The 19,649-nt window shown below is 45.3% G+C and overlaps 1 protein-coding gene across 2 annotated transcripts in view; it reads right to left on the bottom strand.

The window, feature by feature from the left end:
* Positions 1 to 19,649, bottom strand: part of WDR62 (WD repeat domain 62) — a 45,563-nt gene that overhangs the window by 12,560 nt on the left and 13,354 nt on the right. For both annotated transcript variants that reach the window (XM_047836732.1, XM_047836733.1), the window contains 8 exons: positions 18,950 to 19,139; positions 9,901 to 10,038; positions 8,238 to 8,416; positions 6,741 to 6,832; positions 4,489 to 4,614; positions 1,831 to 1,898; positions 1,628 to 1,749; positions 651 to 726 (listed from right to left, as the gene is read on the bottom strand). In XM_047836732.1, coding sequence (XP_047692688.1) covers positions 651 to 726; positions 1,628 to 1,749; positions 1,831 to 1,898; positions 4,489 to 4,614; positions 6,741 to 6,832; positions 8,238 to 8,416; positions 9,901 to 10,038; positions 18,950 to 19,139 — 991 coding nt within the window. The remainder of the gene's footprint in view (positions 1 to 650; positions 727 to 1,627; positions 1,750 to 1,830; positions 1,899 to 4,488; positions 4,615 to 6,740; positions 6,833 to 8,237; positions 8,417 to 9,900; positions 10,039 to 18,949; positions 19,140 to 19,649) is intronic.

Genomic DNA, 19,649 nt, shown 5'->3' with positions numbered 1-19,649 from the left:
TCTCATGAGGGATGCCTGGCACGCTGACTCATCCCAGGTGCCCTCAGGACATATGCCCTGCTTAGGATAAGAACTCCTGCCTCCATTTCATGGGTGAAAAAGTTACCACCCAGGCTCTGTGCTAAACACTCTGCGTGTGCAAACTGATTTCTTCCAGAGAACAACCCTATGATAGGGCCTCTTTCTAGCTGCATTTTACAGGCGATGAGACAGGCTCCAGAGGAGATGACACGTGCCCAGGTCATAGCCTGAGGCAGAGCTGAGAGTCTCACCTTAAAGCCTGAACTCAACACAACCCCCTTACTTCAGAGGCTCTGAGAAGGTCCCCCAGTCTTGTCCTGATAACACAGCAGGGAGCAAGTCTGATAAGGGAGCCCAGGTCTTTGGTTGTTCCCACCACACCGTGGCCACTGAAAACAGAAGCCACTTAAATGTCCCCACTTGGGAAAAGGGCTCAGTAAATAAAGGTAAAACAGTCTGTGATACCCCCAGTTCCCAGGCAACCCTGGTCAGCTAGGCCGGAGTGGGTGCCAGCCTGTGATCCTTTGATCGGGTACCCAGGATGACACATGTCTTGGGTGGCCCATGAGGGCAGCTGACAGACAGGGGGGATGTGTGTAGTTTTCACACCAGGGGCCCCAGCTACTCACCTTTAGCAGGGACCCTTCGTCACCCTGGGAGCCCTTGTAGCACTTCTTCTGCTTCCCATTCACGGTGTTGTAGACTCTGGAGAGGTGGGGGCATAATGTGGCCAGTGGTGGCCCTGCCCACCTGCCCCCTCTTGCATTCTGGTCCTAGCCTTACCTACCATCTTCCTCTCTCCTGGAGGCCCCTTGCCACCTCTTATCTCCCATCTGATGCCTGGACCGAAATACCATCTCAGAAAATGAGATGTCCTCTCAGGCTGAGGTCAGATAAGTTATGTATTGGGGTATCCATTGAGTTAATGTCTGTTAACATCTGTCTTCCTCACTACAGAGCAAGCGGAGTGCTGGCACTCAATCTGAATGAGCAAGTGAAAGGGTGGAGAACCTTTGTGCACATGCTCTCCCCTCTGCACAATCCCTCTCTCCCCTCCCCCGGCTCACTCCTCCACATCCTTCCCAGTCTCAGTTCAGATGTTCTTTCCATCAAGCCCTGCTTGATCCCCAGGTAGGATCAGGGGTTTCCCCAGGGTCCCCCAGATCCACTGGGCTCCCCTAGCCCTGACCGCTCCCTGGTGTCACTGTCTAGTGAGGTGTCCACCTCTCCTCCCTCGGACTGTGAGCTCCATGAAGGCAGGGCCTGGGGCTGCCCTGCTCACTGCTGTGTCTCCTGCACTACCCTCCCAGACAGGTACTCAGGGAATGTAGGTGAATGAATGAATTTATGAACCACATCAGCGCCTCCTAGTCACCCCACATGGGCTTCTGGAGACCCAGCAGGAACCCTCTGCTGACCCGGAGGCTGGGCCTGGGTGAGCCCAGTTCCTAAGAAACACTTGCTGGGTCCCTCTACCCAACCCAGCTCTTTAGGGTCCAGATGAGGAGGGGGAAGAGAGCAGGGAGATCATGAGCAGACAGAACCGACTAGATCTTACACAGGTCCTACTCAGAAACCAGGCTGGGCTAAGAGCCCAGCTCCTCACCTCACATTGCGGTCCTGGCAGGCCACGGCCACATACTTTTGGGTGATGTCGATGTCCATGTCATACAAGGTGGTCTTCTCTGCCACGTGGTGGGTACGGACAAAGTGTAGTCCATCTGAGGCCTGGCAGGGCAGGCAGGGCCTTCAGAGGACACCCCTGACAAGTTTCCCACCCCAGCCCTCAAGGAGGCCAACCCACTCTACCTGCTGGGCACTGCGGAAGTAGATGCTCTTGTCAGCCCCACAGCTGATCATCTGGATGTCTCTATTGCCTGGAGGAGAAGGAGGTAGTGCATTAGGCAAGGCTGGGCCCCTGCTGAGTCTGACTGGGGCCAGGGATCCTAGCCAGGGAACTCACTGCAAGGGAACTCCGGATTCCCGGAGGAGGAGAGTGGGTGCTGGGTGCAGGTAGGACTCCAAGATGTAAGCTGTGTGTATGAGGGGGGTACAGGTGGAGCAGTGGCCTGGCAGGTCTCTGCAGAGCAAGGGCAGACAGGGAAACATGTCAGAGACACGGAAGGGGCACCACGTCTGATTTGGGATTTGGAAAGGTGATTCGGGCAGCAGTGTGGAGGCGGGACCAAAGCGGGGAGCAAGTGGAGACACGCAGAGGGTTGGGAGGCTCATGCCATCATGAACAATCAGAACACCCACACGTACTTCAGGCCAGGCCCCATTGCCACATGCGCATCGCGCATCCCCTTCTGATGGCTCACTAGCCACCCCACTGTACAATTGTGAACCCAGGGGCTTAGAGTCACCCAGTCCTTGTTCTAGAGCACAGAGAGTCCGGACAGGACCAGTATTAGACCCAGGCATTCTCTGGCTAAACACTGTGCTCCAAACCCGGGCTTCCTTTCCATGCCTCAGTTTCCTGTCTGTACAACAGGCCTATGACAGCCCTTGCCCCCACGAAGTTGTGTGAAGCCTGTGGAACAGTGGCTGCACCCAGTAAGCACTATAAATATCCTTGCTTTTCTTCTTTCTTTATAGAATTAGAATAATAACAGCAAATACCTTAGAGTTCTGGTGAGAATATAAAGACAGAACAGATACAAAACACTTAGAGCCTTGCTAAGCACAGATCTAAGCAGTGTCCTTGCTTCACTGCAGGACATTTGAAAGGGCTCAGGCCTGATGCACAAGTTAAGATGTTACTCAAGCAGGAGTCACTGGCTCACAGAAGGCAGTGAGCCCTGTGTTGGGGTGGAAGTGTAACCTGGGAGGGACCCAAAGAGGCCTGTAAGTTACTGGTAATGTTCTGCTTCTTAACCTGGGGTGGGGAGTCCAAGGACCTAGCACTGTTAGGACACAAGTCACTGGTTATAAACAATGAGTGTGTCTGTTCTAGTTCATATGTACTGATTAAGTACCTTGATGTGGAAGTTCATTGTACTGTTCTGTAAACTATCTGTATTGTATTCATTTATTTGGATATTTTTCAGATAAAACTGTTAAAGACTGAATCTTATCTTAGCAGGGCAGTTTCAGTCAGGTTTCGACTGGCTGGAGCCCAGTTTATACTAAAATTATCAGCGTTTTGAGCATAGCTCAGCCACAGCAGGGCACTCAGGAACTAGGGTTAGGAGTTACACCCTCTCAGACTGGCTGGGGGTTCTAATGAAAGCCCACACCTTTCAAGAGATGGCCTTAAGGACCAACTCCTGGGCCACCCCTTGGCCAGTCATCACCTCTCTTGGATCTAGACCATTCGTGAAAGTTGATGTCACTGCTGGCCAAACTGCTAGACTTGCTGATTTATTCTAACTAACTCTATCCCATGGAATGAACAGGTTTTTAAAGATGTCTGAAAGTTTTAGCTGATCAGCTTTGGTTGTCTTCATCAAGACACGTCAAACATTGTTAACTTGTTTTTGTCCACTGTTAACTTGTTTTGGCTACGGAGAGGTAGGGCAGAAAGCGGGGAGGATCAAGGGACATTAATACATTCTCAGTCACAAGATTATATGTAAAAAAAAAAACTTCTTCATAGTCAAGAACTTGGAATGACTACATAGATGTATTCTCTTCATGAGTACATTCTTCTGGAATATAGTTTTGAATATGCTCTTGGGTTCTGATCAATTAAATCTCATAGGACCTGCCTCCTCTCCCCTTGGAATTCCTTAGGACCAAACCTTCATACTGAATCTTTTGAGTCTAAAGGGAATCCCTTTGATTTCCTGGCTGAGGATGCACTTTGGAGGGCAGCCCAAGGCAAGATCCTAAGCCTGCACCTACTGCTGTGTGACTCTCGCTGTAAATGAGGTAAGGAATGGACTAACTGCAGTGCAAGGATCCTCCCCAGCACAGAATTAGCTCCTGGCAACCTTTGCAGTCACCTATTTTTCTGCCAAAGTCACCAGTGCCCATCCCGCGGTCCTCTCACAGGATTGGCACCCCAATTTCTTTTTGGTGAATGGCATTCACCTAATGTCAGTCCTTCTGGATCAGGGGTGGAGGCAGGTGTGGGCTGGGGGCACGTGAGTCAGACCTGGCCCAAGAAAACACCCTAAAGCCCTGGCACCGATAACTGTTCTGAAAAGGGCAGGTGCCTCAAGCCTGCACAAGGGAATTCAGCAACCAATTTCTGCCAAAATTGATAGGAAGAGGGGAAATCTCCTTCGAGTGGCACAGTGACACCCAGATGCTGCCCACCACAGAAAGGTGTAGCTGACAGAGGGAGTCTTGATGATTTTAAAAAATAATAATAGTAGAATAAATCAACCTTTGGATCCAGCTGGGCCTGAATCCAGAGCTTGCTTTTTCCTTTTTTGTTCAAACTAAAGGGAGTCTTGTTATTACGTGTAGCCAAAGGGGTGCACCAACCAAGGCAGGCGAGGCAGGAAGGAAAGGACTCACCAGCAAACTTGATGGCCGTGATGGAGGAGGAGTGGTCGTCCAGGGTCTGCTCCAGGTTGTAGTTCTTCTCCACATTCAGCACGTGGATCAGTCGGTCCCGACTGGCTGAGGCCAGCAAGGTCAGTCCTGTGAGTGGACAGGGTGGCACTGGGTTCTCAGGAGGCTGCCCGATGCCTTGGCCTCCCAGAGAACAATGTGACTGAGCTTTCCAGGCCTCGAAAAAGGGGTCTTTGGTGCTGTGACTGCAGCCACCTGGCCTCAAAGCCCGCAAGGGGCCGTTCCCCCAGCTCTGCAGTCTCTCCCCAGAGCCCCTCAAACCTTGGCACTTCACATCTCATGCCCAGTTCGGGGGGATGAATCTTGATGTACATGGACGCTCTGCCACCTGTGCCCACAGCAGACATCCCAGCAGAGCCCGGCACTCCTTCCTGCCAAGGCCAACTCTTTGGCTGCCATGTGAAGCCCAGCCAACTTCTCAGCCTCCCCAGAACACTGCTCCTTCACTCTCTGAACTCCGGCTACCTGGGTCTCGTCCAGGCCCTACTGACAACCCGCTGCCACACTTCCTTCTGCCAATGGGTCTTCCCTGCTGGCCCCCTCAGACAGTGCCAACCCAGGTCGCCTCGCATGTCTGAGGGCTAACACGTGACTTGAGGTGGAGGGGAGTTCATGAAGGATGTACTGAATGAAAAGAGTTTTGAAGAAAAACTGGTGGGTGGTGCCTGGGTGACTCAGACAGTAAAGCATCCGACTTCGGCTCAGGTCATGATCTCATGGTTCCTGACTTCGAGTCCCGTGTCGGGCTCTGCACTGACAGTGCAGAGCCTGCTTGGGATTCTCTCTCTCTGCCCCTGCCCTGCTTGCTTGCTGTCTCTCCCTCTTTCTCTCTCTCTCAAAATAAATAAACTTAAAAAAAGAGAAGAAAAGAAAAGAAAAACTGGTGGGACAGAGGGTGCAGGGACAGAGGGTGCAGGGAAACAAATAAGGAGAAAAGAGTATGGGAAAGATTGCTAACATATCTATTCCTGCCAAAATGTTCTATTCCTGCCAAAAATGTATCAGCAGAATCAAATCATGAGGAAAACAGACAAACCCAAACTGAAGGAAATTCTGTAAAATGGCCTATACTCTGCAGAAAGTCAAATCACAAAGACAAAGTAAGGCTGTGGAAATGTTCCAGAAAAAAAGGTGACAAAAGAGCTATGAAAACTAAATTGTGAACCTGGACTGGAAAAACAAAGGTGCTACGAAGGACAATACTGGGATAGCCGGCAAACTGGGAGTAAGGACCACGGAGGAGATAACAGAACCATATAAAGTGAAACCTCCCATTTTTTTTTTTTTTTAAGTTTATTTATTTATTTTGAGAGAGTGAGAGAACACGAACAGGGGAGGGGCAGACAGAGAGCAAGAGAGAGAAAATCCCAAGCCAGCTCCATGCTGTCAGCATAGGGCCTGATGTGGGGCTTGAACTCATGAACTGTGAGATCATGACCTAAGCCTAAATCCAGAGTCAGATGCTTAATCGACTGAGTCACCCAGGTGCCCTGAAACCTCCATATTTGATAAGTGCACATGGTCCTGTAAATGGATATCCTCATTCCTAAGAAATGCTCACAGACACATCGAAGAGTGAAAGATCATGCCTTCAACTTAGTCTCAAACAAGTTAGCCAAAGAAATGTATGTGAGAATATTTTATGTCCGTGTGCATAGGGACACACACGTGCACAAACACAGAGATAGAAGTGGAGATGGGGAAACAGGTAAAGTCATATATACAGTCATAGGGTCAGATAGAATTTAAAAGAAAAAACCCTGAGGAATCTGGGTGAAAAGAATATGGGTATTCATTCTAATACTCTTGCAATTTTTCTGTAGGCATTGAACTTTTTCAAAATAATATGGTTGATCTGTGATATATAATATAACTGTTGCTCTCTTTTTTCCAGCAGAGGATGAGCTCATTCATACTTTCTCTCATTCAACACTCACCTCTTTCACCTCAAAGCTATTCAGAGCTCTGGGGACCAGGGTAAGCAAGTCAAGCCCAGTCTTGCCTGCCCAAGTCTTGCATTCTAGAGTCCTGGCTACCCTGGTCTCAGGGCCCGGTGACAGGGCTTACTACACACAGGACTGCCAGCTGTCACTCACAGCCCCACGAGACATCAACCACTCATTTCTGTGGCTTGGCCAGGGGGGGAATGCTCTCCTGCTTTCCCCCTACCTGCCCCTCACCCCACACAGGTTTACCTGTCTCAGGCTTGGAGTACTCCAGGCACAGCACCTCAGCATCATGGGCCTCCACCTTGACCAGCTCGTCCATGAAATGTAGCTCGTGGATCCTGGGAGACATACGCTGTCCGCTGTACCCTGCCCGGAGCCCCCACCCCTCAGCGCTAGGTGTTCTGCAACTGCTAGAAAAGGTCAGAGCAGCCCGCCGGGCAATGTGGGAAATTCCTGCCCCGGCCAGCTAATCTAGATGCCCAATCATTCTTCTCCTCTAGAAACCAGCTATCTTAAAGGTAGCAGTGCCAAGCCTGGACCACCTAAGCAGCACCCAGCCCCTTATGGTTCCATGGGCCAGGACTAGGACAGTCCTCTGGGAGAACAGGGGTTAGGACAGGGCTATATCAGAGGTGATTCCTGGGGGTGGGGCAGGGGCCAGGGGTCAGAGGTCATGCTCAAGGATAGGACCTATAGGTATGGGACATTTGATTCCTATCTCTCATTCTTAAAGACTCTCAAATCTAAACTTTCCTCATTCTCTCCAACTGAAACCAAACAACCCGCTCTCTAGGATGACATAAGAGACAGTCACTCCACGTCCTTCACTCTACCTGTCATCTTAGCTTAGCCACTGGCCTCTCCTGCCTCAGTTAACCCATCTAGAAACCAGCTGCTAAGAGCAGCATTTCCACCAGAGGGTGGGTGAAAGGGGTAAGTGTCAAGCCAGTGGCCAGTCAGGGAGGAGTGCTACGTCCATGTTGGCTCGCTGCTGTTTTCACCATTCACAGCAGAGCGCAGTCAGTGTGAACGGCCCACGGACACATTCGGTTTGCCTCACACGGTGATTGGTGTCCAAACAGTTGCCAGCATTTAAAAATCAAAGAATTTCACAGAGAAAACTCAGCCCTTTGCTCTACTTGGACGATGGGAACATGTGACAATGCAGCCTGCACTCCTGCTGCCACACGGTGGCTGCCCCTTCATGGAGCACCTGCTCTCCGGCTCCCTATCCCTTTCACTCCTCCAGTCTCAGCACCCAAGTGGTCATAGCTGTCATTCGTCAACTTAAATCTCGTGATGAGGTTCATATTCTGTCAGCGCCTATTGGGCCGGTGACATCTTAAAAAACCTCTACAGTGTGGGAAAACAGCCTGAGCCCTCATATGTCCCATCCTCCTGCCCCCCCCCCCCATGCCACCAGGACCCCCCACGCTCCAGCTGGCATCCTCTCTGTCCAGAACTGTCCCCCTACCCTAAGGTCACACATGTGTGCCTGTCTACAACATGGGCACAGTTCACAAGCCCCAGCTGCGGAGGTCCCCGTGGCTGCCCTATGTCAGCCCTCCGGAAGACGCTTCTTAGCTTAAAGTCGTCAGGGACAGCTGCTTTCCAGCTTGCTAGTCACAGTCCCTCATTCCCAGTGGGCCGGCGGGGGTGGCGAGGCCAGGGCTCCTTCACACCACCGAGTATCCAAGCCTGACCTGGGAAGTGTCTGCTAATCACCCTCCAGGGCTCACTTGCCTCAGATTTCCACTTCGGTCGCCTGAAGCCAAGTGCTGGCCATCAGGACTGACCTGCATGACCCGCACCCCAGCTTTCACGTCCACAGGCGTCCCGTTCTCACCCCCCCGGTCTGGGAAGTGCGACGTGTCCTGCAGGTGCTGGATGTCATTCTCTACGTACACTACCTTCAGCAGGGTCTGCGGAGGGAGAGGGCTGAGGTCAGTGCTCTGGAAGCGCCAAAGCACCTCTGCAGTCCTGTCTCCCCACAGCCGGCCTCCCGTCCTTCATTAGCTCCAGAACTCCAAATCTGACCTTCACTACTCAGAGTGACTGTTTCCTAGTCCCCCTGGCAGCTGGGTGAGGCTCTGTGGATACATTCTGGTCAATGAGATATGAAACAAGTGAGAACACTCTGCTTCCTTTTCCTCCGTCCTGCTGCCTGGAGCTCCTGCAGCCATACTGGATGACAAGGACAAGGATGACTCCAAAATGGCAGTGTGGACAGCTAAAGGCTCTCGGGTCTCTAAGGGCTTCCTGCAGCTGCCAAAACAGCCTGGACTGGTGACCTCCAGACTATTTTTATGAGTCAGAAAACCAAACTTTTCCTCTTGGCTTTGGGTTTTTCTATTGTATGCAGACAAATATAACATGTATATCACACAGGTGCAGAAGAGAAGGTGGTAGTACTGGGTGGGGGGGGGGGGTGAGGGGAGTAAAAGGGCACCTACTACACACACCCTGCATTAAGGGCCTGTTTTGTTCCAGCCACAGTGACTGCTCAGGTTTTCCAACTCCCCAAACTCTTTCTCACCTCAGGGCCTTTGCACAGGCTATTCCCTTGGTGTAGGACACTCTCCCCTCCCCTCTTTGCTCATCCCTATCCTCCACATCTCAGCTCAGTTGTCTCCTCCTCCAGGAAACTGCCCCTCACACTACAGATAAAATCAGATGACACTGTTACATATCCTACTAACACTTCACAATTTATTTCCATGCTTATCATGCTTATGATTATACCATAATTTGTGCAGTTATTGGTGCCTCTCCCTTCTAGACTGTGGGAGCCACAAGGGCAGAAGGAGGGTCTTAGTCACTGATGTGTCCCCAGCATGCAGCATAGCACCTAGCATAGATCTAACTAAGCATCTGCAGAATAAATGAATGCATGAATCAGATCTCAGCTCCTAAGAGAAGCTCCCTCACTGACCTAGCAATATCAACCATTTCTTCAGCCCTCCCAACATCATGGCTCTCTTTGGGACGCTGCCAGCACCCTCACCCAAGGCTTCCCTGTGTGGCAGTTAGCTAGACAGGGGAAGCCCCTCCCTGATTTGGTCTGTCAGGTGTTCTTCCAGAGAGTTCTGACTCAAGACCTGGGGAACAATTTCATTTCTACTGAATATGTCAGGTTGCCTGGAGTAGCTGTGTTGACACACCTAGAACGCAGGAGCTGATGGGCAGAGAGAAGCAAAGAGGACAGACCACACTACCTCAGAAAGAAAAAGAGGGAGAGAGTGAGAGACGAGAGAGAGGGCGACAGAGTGTGACCGGTCTTGCTTCCTGCTTCTTGCCCTCAGTGAAACTTAACACCAAGGTCCATAAGACCCCCTCTTGTCCCTATATCCTACTTAAAGTTTGTCTCAGTTCCTCCTAAAATATGGTTCATAATTGAGCCACTCACATTACTGAAGATATTTTTCTGCCAGTGAGAGTCAGGGCTGCTATCCATGTTCCAAAAGCGGATGGTGTTGTCTGAGGAGCAAGTAAGAAAAGATCCTGATGGCAGACAAGCTCTCTGATCTTCAAACTCCGGATACACCTACAGTCCCCAGAGAACAAGGCAAAGGGCGATTCATTACAACCATGTCAGTGGCAGCATTATGATATACTAGTGCATTTTGGTGACAAAAAGTATGTGGCAGATAAACAGGCAAGGCGTAATGCCTTCTATGTTAAAAATGAACAAGAAAACAAGGACACCGAATGCTACTATATATTGTCCATGCCCCATCTTCAGCCCAGGCCATGAAACATCCCCACACGTAAATTTCCAAGGCAAATGGGCAGCTCCATCAAAAATCACTAAGCACAAAAGGAAACAAGGTACCATGAGCAAGAAGCAGCAGAAATAGCCATCCAGCTTCAAATACTGGAATTATCACACAGAACATAAAATAACTATGTTTAACATGCTTAAAGAAATAGAAGAGCTTTGACAAGAGTAAAAGTATGACTAGCCGACCATAAACTATAAAGACTAACCAAGCAGGGCTGAAAAACAACAAAATAGAACTATTTCTAGAAGCAAAATGCAGGTCAGACAATCAAAAAGATGACATATAGAGAGATTTCAAATCTGGAAAACCGGGTTCTGAGGAAATGATAACAGCAGTAGCACAGATTTTTAATCTAAAATCGCCACATCAAAATGAGCAACCAGATATCAAAACCAAAACCCCACAGACAACACTTACAGCAAAATTAGGTGATACGATATTCTCATAACTCCCAAAATACAAGCAGGTAGGGACTAAATACCTCCAGTAGTTTGTCAACATGTATATGAGAGAACACAGAAGGAAGCAACTTTGTTGTTGTTCTTTGAGTAACTCTGTGGTTACCCAACAAAGGATAACCCCAAAGTAGCCAACGGGTATTCACAGGGAAAGTACAACAGTTCAAATTGAACAGCAGTTCAAACTGGGAGGGTTTTATCCACTCCAACAGTGGTTGAGTGTGTGTTTTGGCAATTAGGTCGGAAGGGGCTGGAGCTGTGAAGATCCTGTGAACTCTTAACACTGACCTGCCATGGCTCTCACCCATGGCCAAAGGCCCACCCAGAAGGAAAACAAGACTGATCAGGATAGACACTGGAGAGCCAGAGTAAAGAAAGGCTTAGAAAAAGGTAATAGACACTGGAGAGCCAGAGTAAAGAGGAGGCTTAGAAAAAGGTAGGGGCACAACACATAAATAGGAACATAATAAGGAAATATCAGAAAGCAAGCTGCCATATTTTTTTAAATAGTATAAAAATCATAGAAGATGGAATCCTTTCTTGGGAAGCTAGAAAATCTGCCCTCAACCACACCAACTTCTGTTTTTATTTTTATTTAAGTAATCTCTACACCCAAGGTGGTGTTCAAACTCATGACCCTCAGATCATGGCTCTACGGACTGAGCCAGCCAGGTGCCCCATGAACTATACCATTTCTAAAAATGAAAACAAAAAAGGACCAAACTCCAGTCCCAAACAAAGTTACCCTTTAAAATAAAAGGAAAAGAAAGAAAGCACACCAGAAACATATTTCCCCAAAACAAAACAATTTCCCAATTAGGAAATTCAGAAACAAGATGACAGAATTCAGAGTTAGAAATAAATGAAGAGATCATTTCAGGAATAAAAACCAAATTAGAAGGAATCCAAAAGCGAATAAACACAAAAAGGTAAGGCATGAAGAAATAGGTAAAAAGGGGGCTTTTTTTTTTTATCTTTTAAGTTTATTTATTTATTTTGAGAGAGAGACAGAGGGGGCCAGAGGGGGAGGGGCAGAGAGAGAGAGAATCCCAAGCAGGCTCCACACTGTCAGCATGAGGCAGAATGGGGGGCTTAAACCCACAAACCATGAGATCACATGACATAACTGAAACCAAGAGTCGGACACTTAACCAACTGAGCCACCCAGGCGCCCCTAAAAGGGGGAAATTATTAAAAATAAAACAAATGATGAAAGAACTAAAAGGATTTGAGAAAAAGTGACACTACTGGAGCTAGGCAATGAGAATCCAACATATAGATAATAGAAATCCCTGAAGAAAACCAAATCAAGGGAACAGAAATACTAAAATGTATACAGCAGGAATATGTCTACCTATAAAAACCAATACTAAGATATACTCTAGAGTAACATTACTAGGCCTAAAAGTAAAAGAAAGAAATCCTTTGGGCTTCTAGGCAAGCACAGAAAGTGACTTAAAAGGGAAAACAATCAGACATTTCAATAACCATAAGAAAATGAAATAATGTATTTAAGAGAGACAAGGAAAGAAAACATGAGCCAAACATTTTCTATCCAGCAGGAGTGACTTTCAAGTATAAAGGGCAAATATAAACTTACCAATATGCAAAAACTCATATTGGGAGATACTGTCCCCATGAACTGTTCCTGACAAATCTCCTAAAGAATGAGCTCCAGGGGCACCTGGTTGGCTCAGTCAGTTAAGCGTCTGACTTTGGCTCAGATCATGATCTCATGGCTCGTGAGTTTGAGGTCCACGGGCTCTGTGCTGTCAGTGCAGAGCCTGTTTCAGATCCTCTGTCCCCCTCTCTCTGCCCCTCCCCCGTGCTCTCTCTCAAAAAAAAAAAAAAAAAAAGGGGCGCCTGGGTGGCGCAGTCGGTTAAGCGTCCGACTTCAGCCAGGTCACGATCTCGCGGTCCGTGAGTTCGAGCCCCGCGTCGAGCTCTGGGCTGATGGCTCAGAGCCTGGAGCCTGTTTCCGATTCTGTGTCTCCCTCTCTCTCTGCCCCTCCCCCGTTCATGCTCTGTCTCTCTCTGTCCCAAAAATAAACGTTGAAAAAAAAATTAAAAAAAAAAAAAAGAAGGAGCTCCAGACAACAAAAACAACTAGAGACATCAACATAGATTAAATATATAGTTACTCGTGGAACAAAGAATAAATGAGGGTGGTCAAGTGACATCACTGAAAACGGCACAGCGGGGAGAACTCCAAAAAGCTATCCCTCCACCAAAGCAAACTTAAGCTCCAAAAAACTGTCAGAATCAACTTTTTCAGAACTCTGGAATCTAACTTACAATAACCAGGGAGAGCTTAAAAAAGAAAGAAGCTGCTGCATTTTGACATATAAGGAAACTGCTGTCAAATCACGACAGCCGACATCTCAGATAATGGAAAGACTTAAGTGACTACACATGAAAAACAACACAATCTTTACAAAAACAGTTCAGAAAAACCACTAAACAACTACAACCCACACAACAAACCCCAGCATGGAGGAGAAGAATTTGATTTCCAGAGTCATCACATTATAAAAATCAAAATATCTAGGTTTCAACAAAAAAAATTATGAGATAGGCAAGAAAAGAAGAAAATAAAAATAAATCCCATCTTAGGAGTAATTACCTTAAATGTAAAGGGATTAAACTCTCTAATAAAAAGGAAATTATTGGCAGACTTCATTAAAAAAAGATCCAACTCTCTGTTGTCCATAAGAGGCTACTTTATATCCAGACACATACAGGGTGAAAGTAAAGGTATGTAAAAAGATACTCCATACAGGAGTACTACGTGGCAATGAGAAAGAATGAAATATGGACCTTTGTAGCAATGTGGATGGAACTGGAGAGTGTTATGCTAAGTGAAACAAGCCATACAGAGAAAGACAGATACCATATGTTTTCACTCTTATGTGGATCCTGAGAAACTTAACAGAAACCCATAGGGGAGGGGAAGGGGAAAAAAAAAATGAGGTTAGAGTGGGAGAAAGCCAAAGCATAAGAGACTCTTAAAAACTGAGAACAAACTGAGGGTTGATGGGGGACTGGGAAGGAGGGAAGGGCAGGTGATGGGCATTGAAGAGGGCATCTTTTGGGATGAGCACTGGGTGTTGTATGGAAACCAATTTGACAATAAATTTCATATATTAAAAAAAAAAAAGATACTCCATACAAATAGTAACCAGAAAAGAAATTTGCATGTATATAGTAGTATCAGACAAAATAGAGTTTAAGTCAAAAACTGTTACAAGTGGGGGTGCCTGGGTGGCTCAGTCAGTTGAGCATCCCTCTTTCGATCAGTTCATGAGCTCAATGCTCATGGGTTCAAGCCCCTGTTGGGCTCTGTGCTGACAACTCAGGGCCTGGAGCCTGCTTCAGATTCTGTGTCTCCCTCTCTCTCTGCTCCCCGCCCCCTCATCCCCACACTCACACTCTGTCTCTCTCTCTTTCAAAAATAAATATTTTTTAAAAAATTTTTAAAAACTGTTACAAGTGACAAAGAAGGGCATTATATATTGATAAAGGGGCCAACCATCAAGAAGATATAACACAAACATACACACATAAGAGCAGAGAACCAAAATACACGAAGCAAAAACTGACAGAATTGGAAACAGCATTATAACAGTTGAAGACTTCAACATTCCATTTTCAACAAAAGATAGTTATAAGAAATTATCAATAAGGAAATAGAGGACTAGAAAAACACTATAAACCAAACAGACTAACAGATATGTAAAGAATACTCCACCCAATAATGGCATAACCCACATTCTTCTCAAGTAAACATGGAGCATTCTCCAGAATAGACCACCTATAAGGTAACAAAAGAAGTCAATACATTTTATTTTTTTTATTATTATTTTTTAACGTTTTTATTTTTATTATTGGAACAGAGAAAGACAGAGCATGAACGGGGGAGGGTAGAGAGAGAGGGAGACACAGAATCGGAAACAGGCTCCAGGCTCTGAGCCATCAGCCCAGAGCCCGACGCGGGGCTCAAACTCGCGGACCGCGAGATCGTGACCTGGCTGAAGTCGGACGCTTAACCGACTGCGCCACCCAGGCGCCCCAAGAAGTCAATACATTTTAAAAGACTGTAATCACACAAACAATCTAACGACAGTCAGAATGAAATTACAACTAACAGAAGGAAATTTGGAGAATTAACAAATATGTGAATATTAAATCACGCACTGTTACACAACCAATGGATCAGTGAAGAAATCAAAGGGAAATTAGAAAATACTTTGACACAAGTGAAAATGAAAACACAATATACCAAAACTTATGGAATGCAGCAAAAGCAATACTCAGAGGGAAATTTATAGCTGTAAATGCCTCCATCAAGAAAGTCTCAAATCAATAATGTCTCACCTTAAGGAACTAGAAAAGAAGAGCAAAGTAAACCAAGGGCTGCCAAGAAGATAAAAATTACAATGGAGATAAGGTTGTTTTTTTGTTTTTTGTTTTTTTTTTTCAGAAACAGAAAAGCTGATCCCAAATAGTGCCAATATTGATAAAGAAGAACAAAGTTGTAGGAAACACACTTCCTAATTTCAAAACTTATTACAAAGCTACAGTAATCAAAATTCTGTGCCATTGGCATAGAGATAGACATACATCAATGGAATATAACTGAGGGTACAAAATTAAATCCATACATCTATGGTCAATTGATTTTTGACAAGTGTGCCAAGATTATCCAAGGGGAAAGAATAGTCTGTTCAATAAACAGTGCTGGAATTATATACCCACATGCAAAATAATGAAGCTGGACCCTTGCTTCAAGTATAAAAGTTAACAAAAATTAACTCAAAAGAGACCAAAGACCTAAATGGAAGAGCTAAAATAATAAAACCCTTAGAAGAAAAGTAAATCTTCATGGTTGTGGATTTGGCAATGGTTTTTTAGTTATGACACCAAAGATACAAGCAATAAAAGAAAAAACTAAATTGAACTTTATCAAAATTAAAAATCTTTGTACATCAAAGGATACAAGAAAGTGGATAACATAAAAATGGAAGAAAATATTTGTAAATCATATATCTAATAAGGATATCCAGAATATGTAAAGAACTCTTACAATTCAAAAGCAAAAAGACAACCCAAGTAAAAACTGGACAAAATATTTGAATAGATATTTCTTCAAAGATATACAAATTACCAACTAGCACATAAAAAGAAATTCAGTATCATTAACCATTAGGGAAATGCAAGTCAAAACCACAATATACTACCATTTCACAAACACTAAGATGGCTATACTTCAAAAATCAAAAAAAAAAACCAGTGTTGGTAAGGATGTGGAGGATGGCTAGTGGGAATGTAAAATGATGCAGCTGCTGGGAAAAGTTTGGGGGTTCCTCAAAAAGTTAAACACAGAATTACCATATGACCCAGCAATTCTGCCCACCAGGTATACCACCCAAAAGAACTGAAAACAGATGTTCAAACAAAGCTTGTACATGAACGTTCATAGCAGCACTATTCATAAAGCCAGAGGATGGAAACAACACAAATATCCATCAATTGATGAACAGATAAACAAAACATGGTATATCCATACAATGGGATATTATTCAACCCTAAAAAAGGAATGAAGTACTGAAACATGTAAGTAACCACGTGGATAAACCTTGAAAACATTAAGTGAAAGAATCCAGACACAGAGTCTACATATTTTATTTTTCCATTTGTATGAAATATTCAGAACAGGCAAAGTCATAGCGGCAGAAAGGGTTGGGGAAGTGGGAAAAGGGATTGATTGCTTGGGTACAGAGTTTCCTTTTGAGGTGATGAAAATGTTCCAGTGCTGGATAGTAGGGATGGTTGTATAACATTGTGAATGTATTGAATGCCACTGAATTGTACATTTTAAAATTATTTAAATGGTGAATTTTATGCTATGTGTATTTTACCACAATATATATGTACACTTATTACCCTCCCCCAAATAAATGGGGTCATAAGGAAGAGAATGTGGTATGTAATGGTATATAATGATCAAATCACACAGAAATAGTATAACTATTTTTAAAAATGGGGGTGAATGGAGAGAACATAGGCAAAAAAATTGTTTTAAACTCTTTTCAAAATTGAGTAATCGTCATTCTCAGACTGTTGTACATATAATGTGGGAATAAGTAAATGATTAACTGGGGAGATATCCTAATTCCATCAGCCCCCATGTCTTTAGGATTCTGGAAGGATCAATCCAATACCTATGAGCATCCCCAGCACTCAGACAGTGAATTTGAAATACCAGTTCACACTGAAAACAAAACAAAAACTCAGGGCTTCTTCAAGAAATGGTTGATTCCAGGGGCGCCTGGGTGGCGCAGTCGGTTAAGCGTCCGACTTCAGCCAGGTCACGATCTCGCGGTCCGTGAGTTCGAGCCCCGCGTCGGGCTCTGGGCTGATGGCTCAGAGCCTGGAGCCTGTTTCTGATTCTGTGTCTCCCTCTCTCTCTGCCCCTCCCCCGTTCATGCTCTGTCTTTCTCTGTCTCAAAAATAAATAAATGTTAAAAAAAAAAAAAAAAATTTTAAAAAAAAGAAATGGTTGATTCCAGGTCTGGGACAGGAAATGTACAAGATGCAACTGGAACATCTCGTCATCTCCAATAGCAAGGAAGCTACCAAAGAAAGATTACTAGGGTCATGTCCAAAGGACTCAGGAGCCAACTTAAAGAGGCTCCCACTGGTCAAAGATGGGACAATTTGAGCTTTAATAATGTTAATAATTGCAATGGATTAAAATATATCCAATATATTTACATATATGAGTTTAGAATGATATTAAATAAAAACAACTAGTTACCTTTAGAGGACAGGGAACCAATTCATTATCTTGAAAACTGGTAAATAAAGGGAAAGAATCAAGCATTTATCCTGCCTTTCCTATATGAAGTGTACCACTGGGTGACCAAATGGTAGATGAGGGGAATTGTTTCTTCATATAAGTAGTCCAACTAATAAAAAGAAATGATAGAATTAGAATATCACCATATTGCAACCCCCAAGGAATAAATGGATCTATGCATTGAGCACCAATAGCTGCTAACAATAATTAATAAACTGTACATTTCTTTTGTGTGGTTTTCTAGATCTGTTCTATTTATAAAAGGTATGAGGGATAGAGATAGGACATTGGAGTTACAGATGAAGAGAAAGAACAGGGTAGAGGCAATTATTAAGTCTGTACTGGCTGTTCTTTCCAGAACTGATAAAAAGATGCACCCACAGATATTTTTGTTGAAGAGACAGATATATAAATAACAGGTGGATGCAAAGAAAATGAACTGAAAGAGCATATACTAAACCAACAACAAAGGTGAGGGTGAGAGAGAGGATTGGGGGATAGGGAAGTGATCAAAACAGTCTTTAGCTTTGAAATATTTCACCTGCTTTTCAAGGAGAATATATTTATACACAAAAATTTAAAGTTATTTAAACAACATGCTTGTTAAGAGAAAAGTGCTATCAGCAGAAAACTCAGATCTACGAAGGCAGATGGATTCAAGCAGTCAAAGGGCTAAATAATGCTTATTCAAACGGATCAAGTTATTTCTCCCAGTTTTGAACTGGGCCACCAAAAACATAATTTCTCTAGGACAAGTGCTCTATCAGTAAGAAATCTGAAGGACAAAAAAAGAAAAAAAAGGTAGAATACAACTATTTCCCCACCGGTTGTCTTATGTGCAAGGACTTAGAACAGCTTTAGAGAATGAAAACATCCCAAAGACTCATTCTCAGAAAACTTCAACACTTAGAAAAGCACTAAACTACACAAATGGCCTCCACAGCAAGCTCTCCAAGGTACACATGCTCTTGACACTGTTCTCCCCAGTGGCCACATGCCTCGCTTCCTGCAGGTCTCTGCTTGAATGTCATGTCCTCAGGACTTCCCTGATCATTCCCCTCTCTAGAATAGCACCCTTGATCCCTTTTGCCCTACGCTGTTTTATTTTTCTTTGGAGAGGTAATGCTGCTTGGTTGGTGTTGATGACGTGTGGGTTTACTCTCCCCCCCGAATGCAGGACTTTCATCAGTTTCCTTCCCAGCTATGTCTCCAGCACCTAGATAGAACAGCATCTGGCACAAAGTTGGGATCTTGTGAAGGAAGAGCTGAATGGGTTCCCTAAACTGCGGAAGCTTTCCCCAGATGAGCCCCAGATGGGAGCCGAGCAGGAACAGAGGGAAGAAAACAGGGACTCACCTCCACGTTCCAGACGTAGGAGCTGTGGAAGAGCTCCGACCACATCTTGCCTACTTTGTTGATGTCTTTGACATCCCAGATGTAGATGCTGTGGTCCTTATACACGCAGGACAGCCACTGATGGATGGGGTCGAAGGTCAGTGCCACCGTATCCGGGTAGACTGCTTCTGCCTTTCTGTGGAAGAGGAAGCTAACAAGGCCACATGTGCCATCAGTCACCATCAATGTCACTGTGAGTAGTGACAGCTGCTCCTGGTGACACTTGAGCTAGCTGCCTCTTGCTTGGCAATGCCATTCCTTATATTTGGAGTGGTCCATCTCCCACTCCAACTCCACTCCTCCTTCCTCCCTCCCAGTTCCTTTGCTTTTGCTTCTAGTCCAAAGGTTGTAAACTGGAAGCTTCTGGCTGGCCCCTGAGAACATTTGAATTTTTGACTCCTGTTGACATCTCTCTCCCTTCATCTAATCCAACCCAAGCTCCATCCTCTCTCTGAGCATGGAAGGATGAGTGGTCCATCTCCCACTCCAACTCCACTCCTCCTTCCTCCCTCCCAGTTCCTTTGCTTTTGCTTCTAGTCCAAAGGTTGTAAACTGGAAGCTTCTGGCTGGCCCCTGAGAACATTTGAATTTTTGACTCCTGTTGACATCTCTCTCCCTTCATCTAATCCAACCCAAGCTCCATCCTCTCTCTGAGCATGGA

This window comes from Prionailurus viverrinus, chromosome E2 (assembly GCF_022837055.1).
Source record: "Prionailurus viverrinus isolate Anna chromosome E2, UM_Priviv_1.0, whole genome shotgun sequence".
Classification (NCBI taxonomy): Eukaryota; Metazoa; Chordata; class Mammalia; order Carnivora; family Felidae; genus Prionailurus; species Prionailurus viverrinus.
Note: the sequence above shows the minus strand (reverse complement) of the source record. Positions and strands in the feature narration are given on the sequence as shown.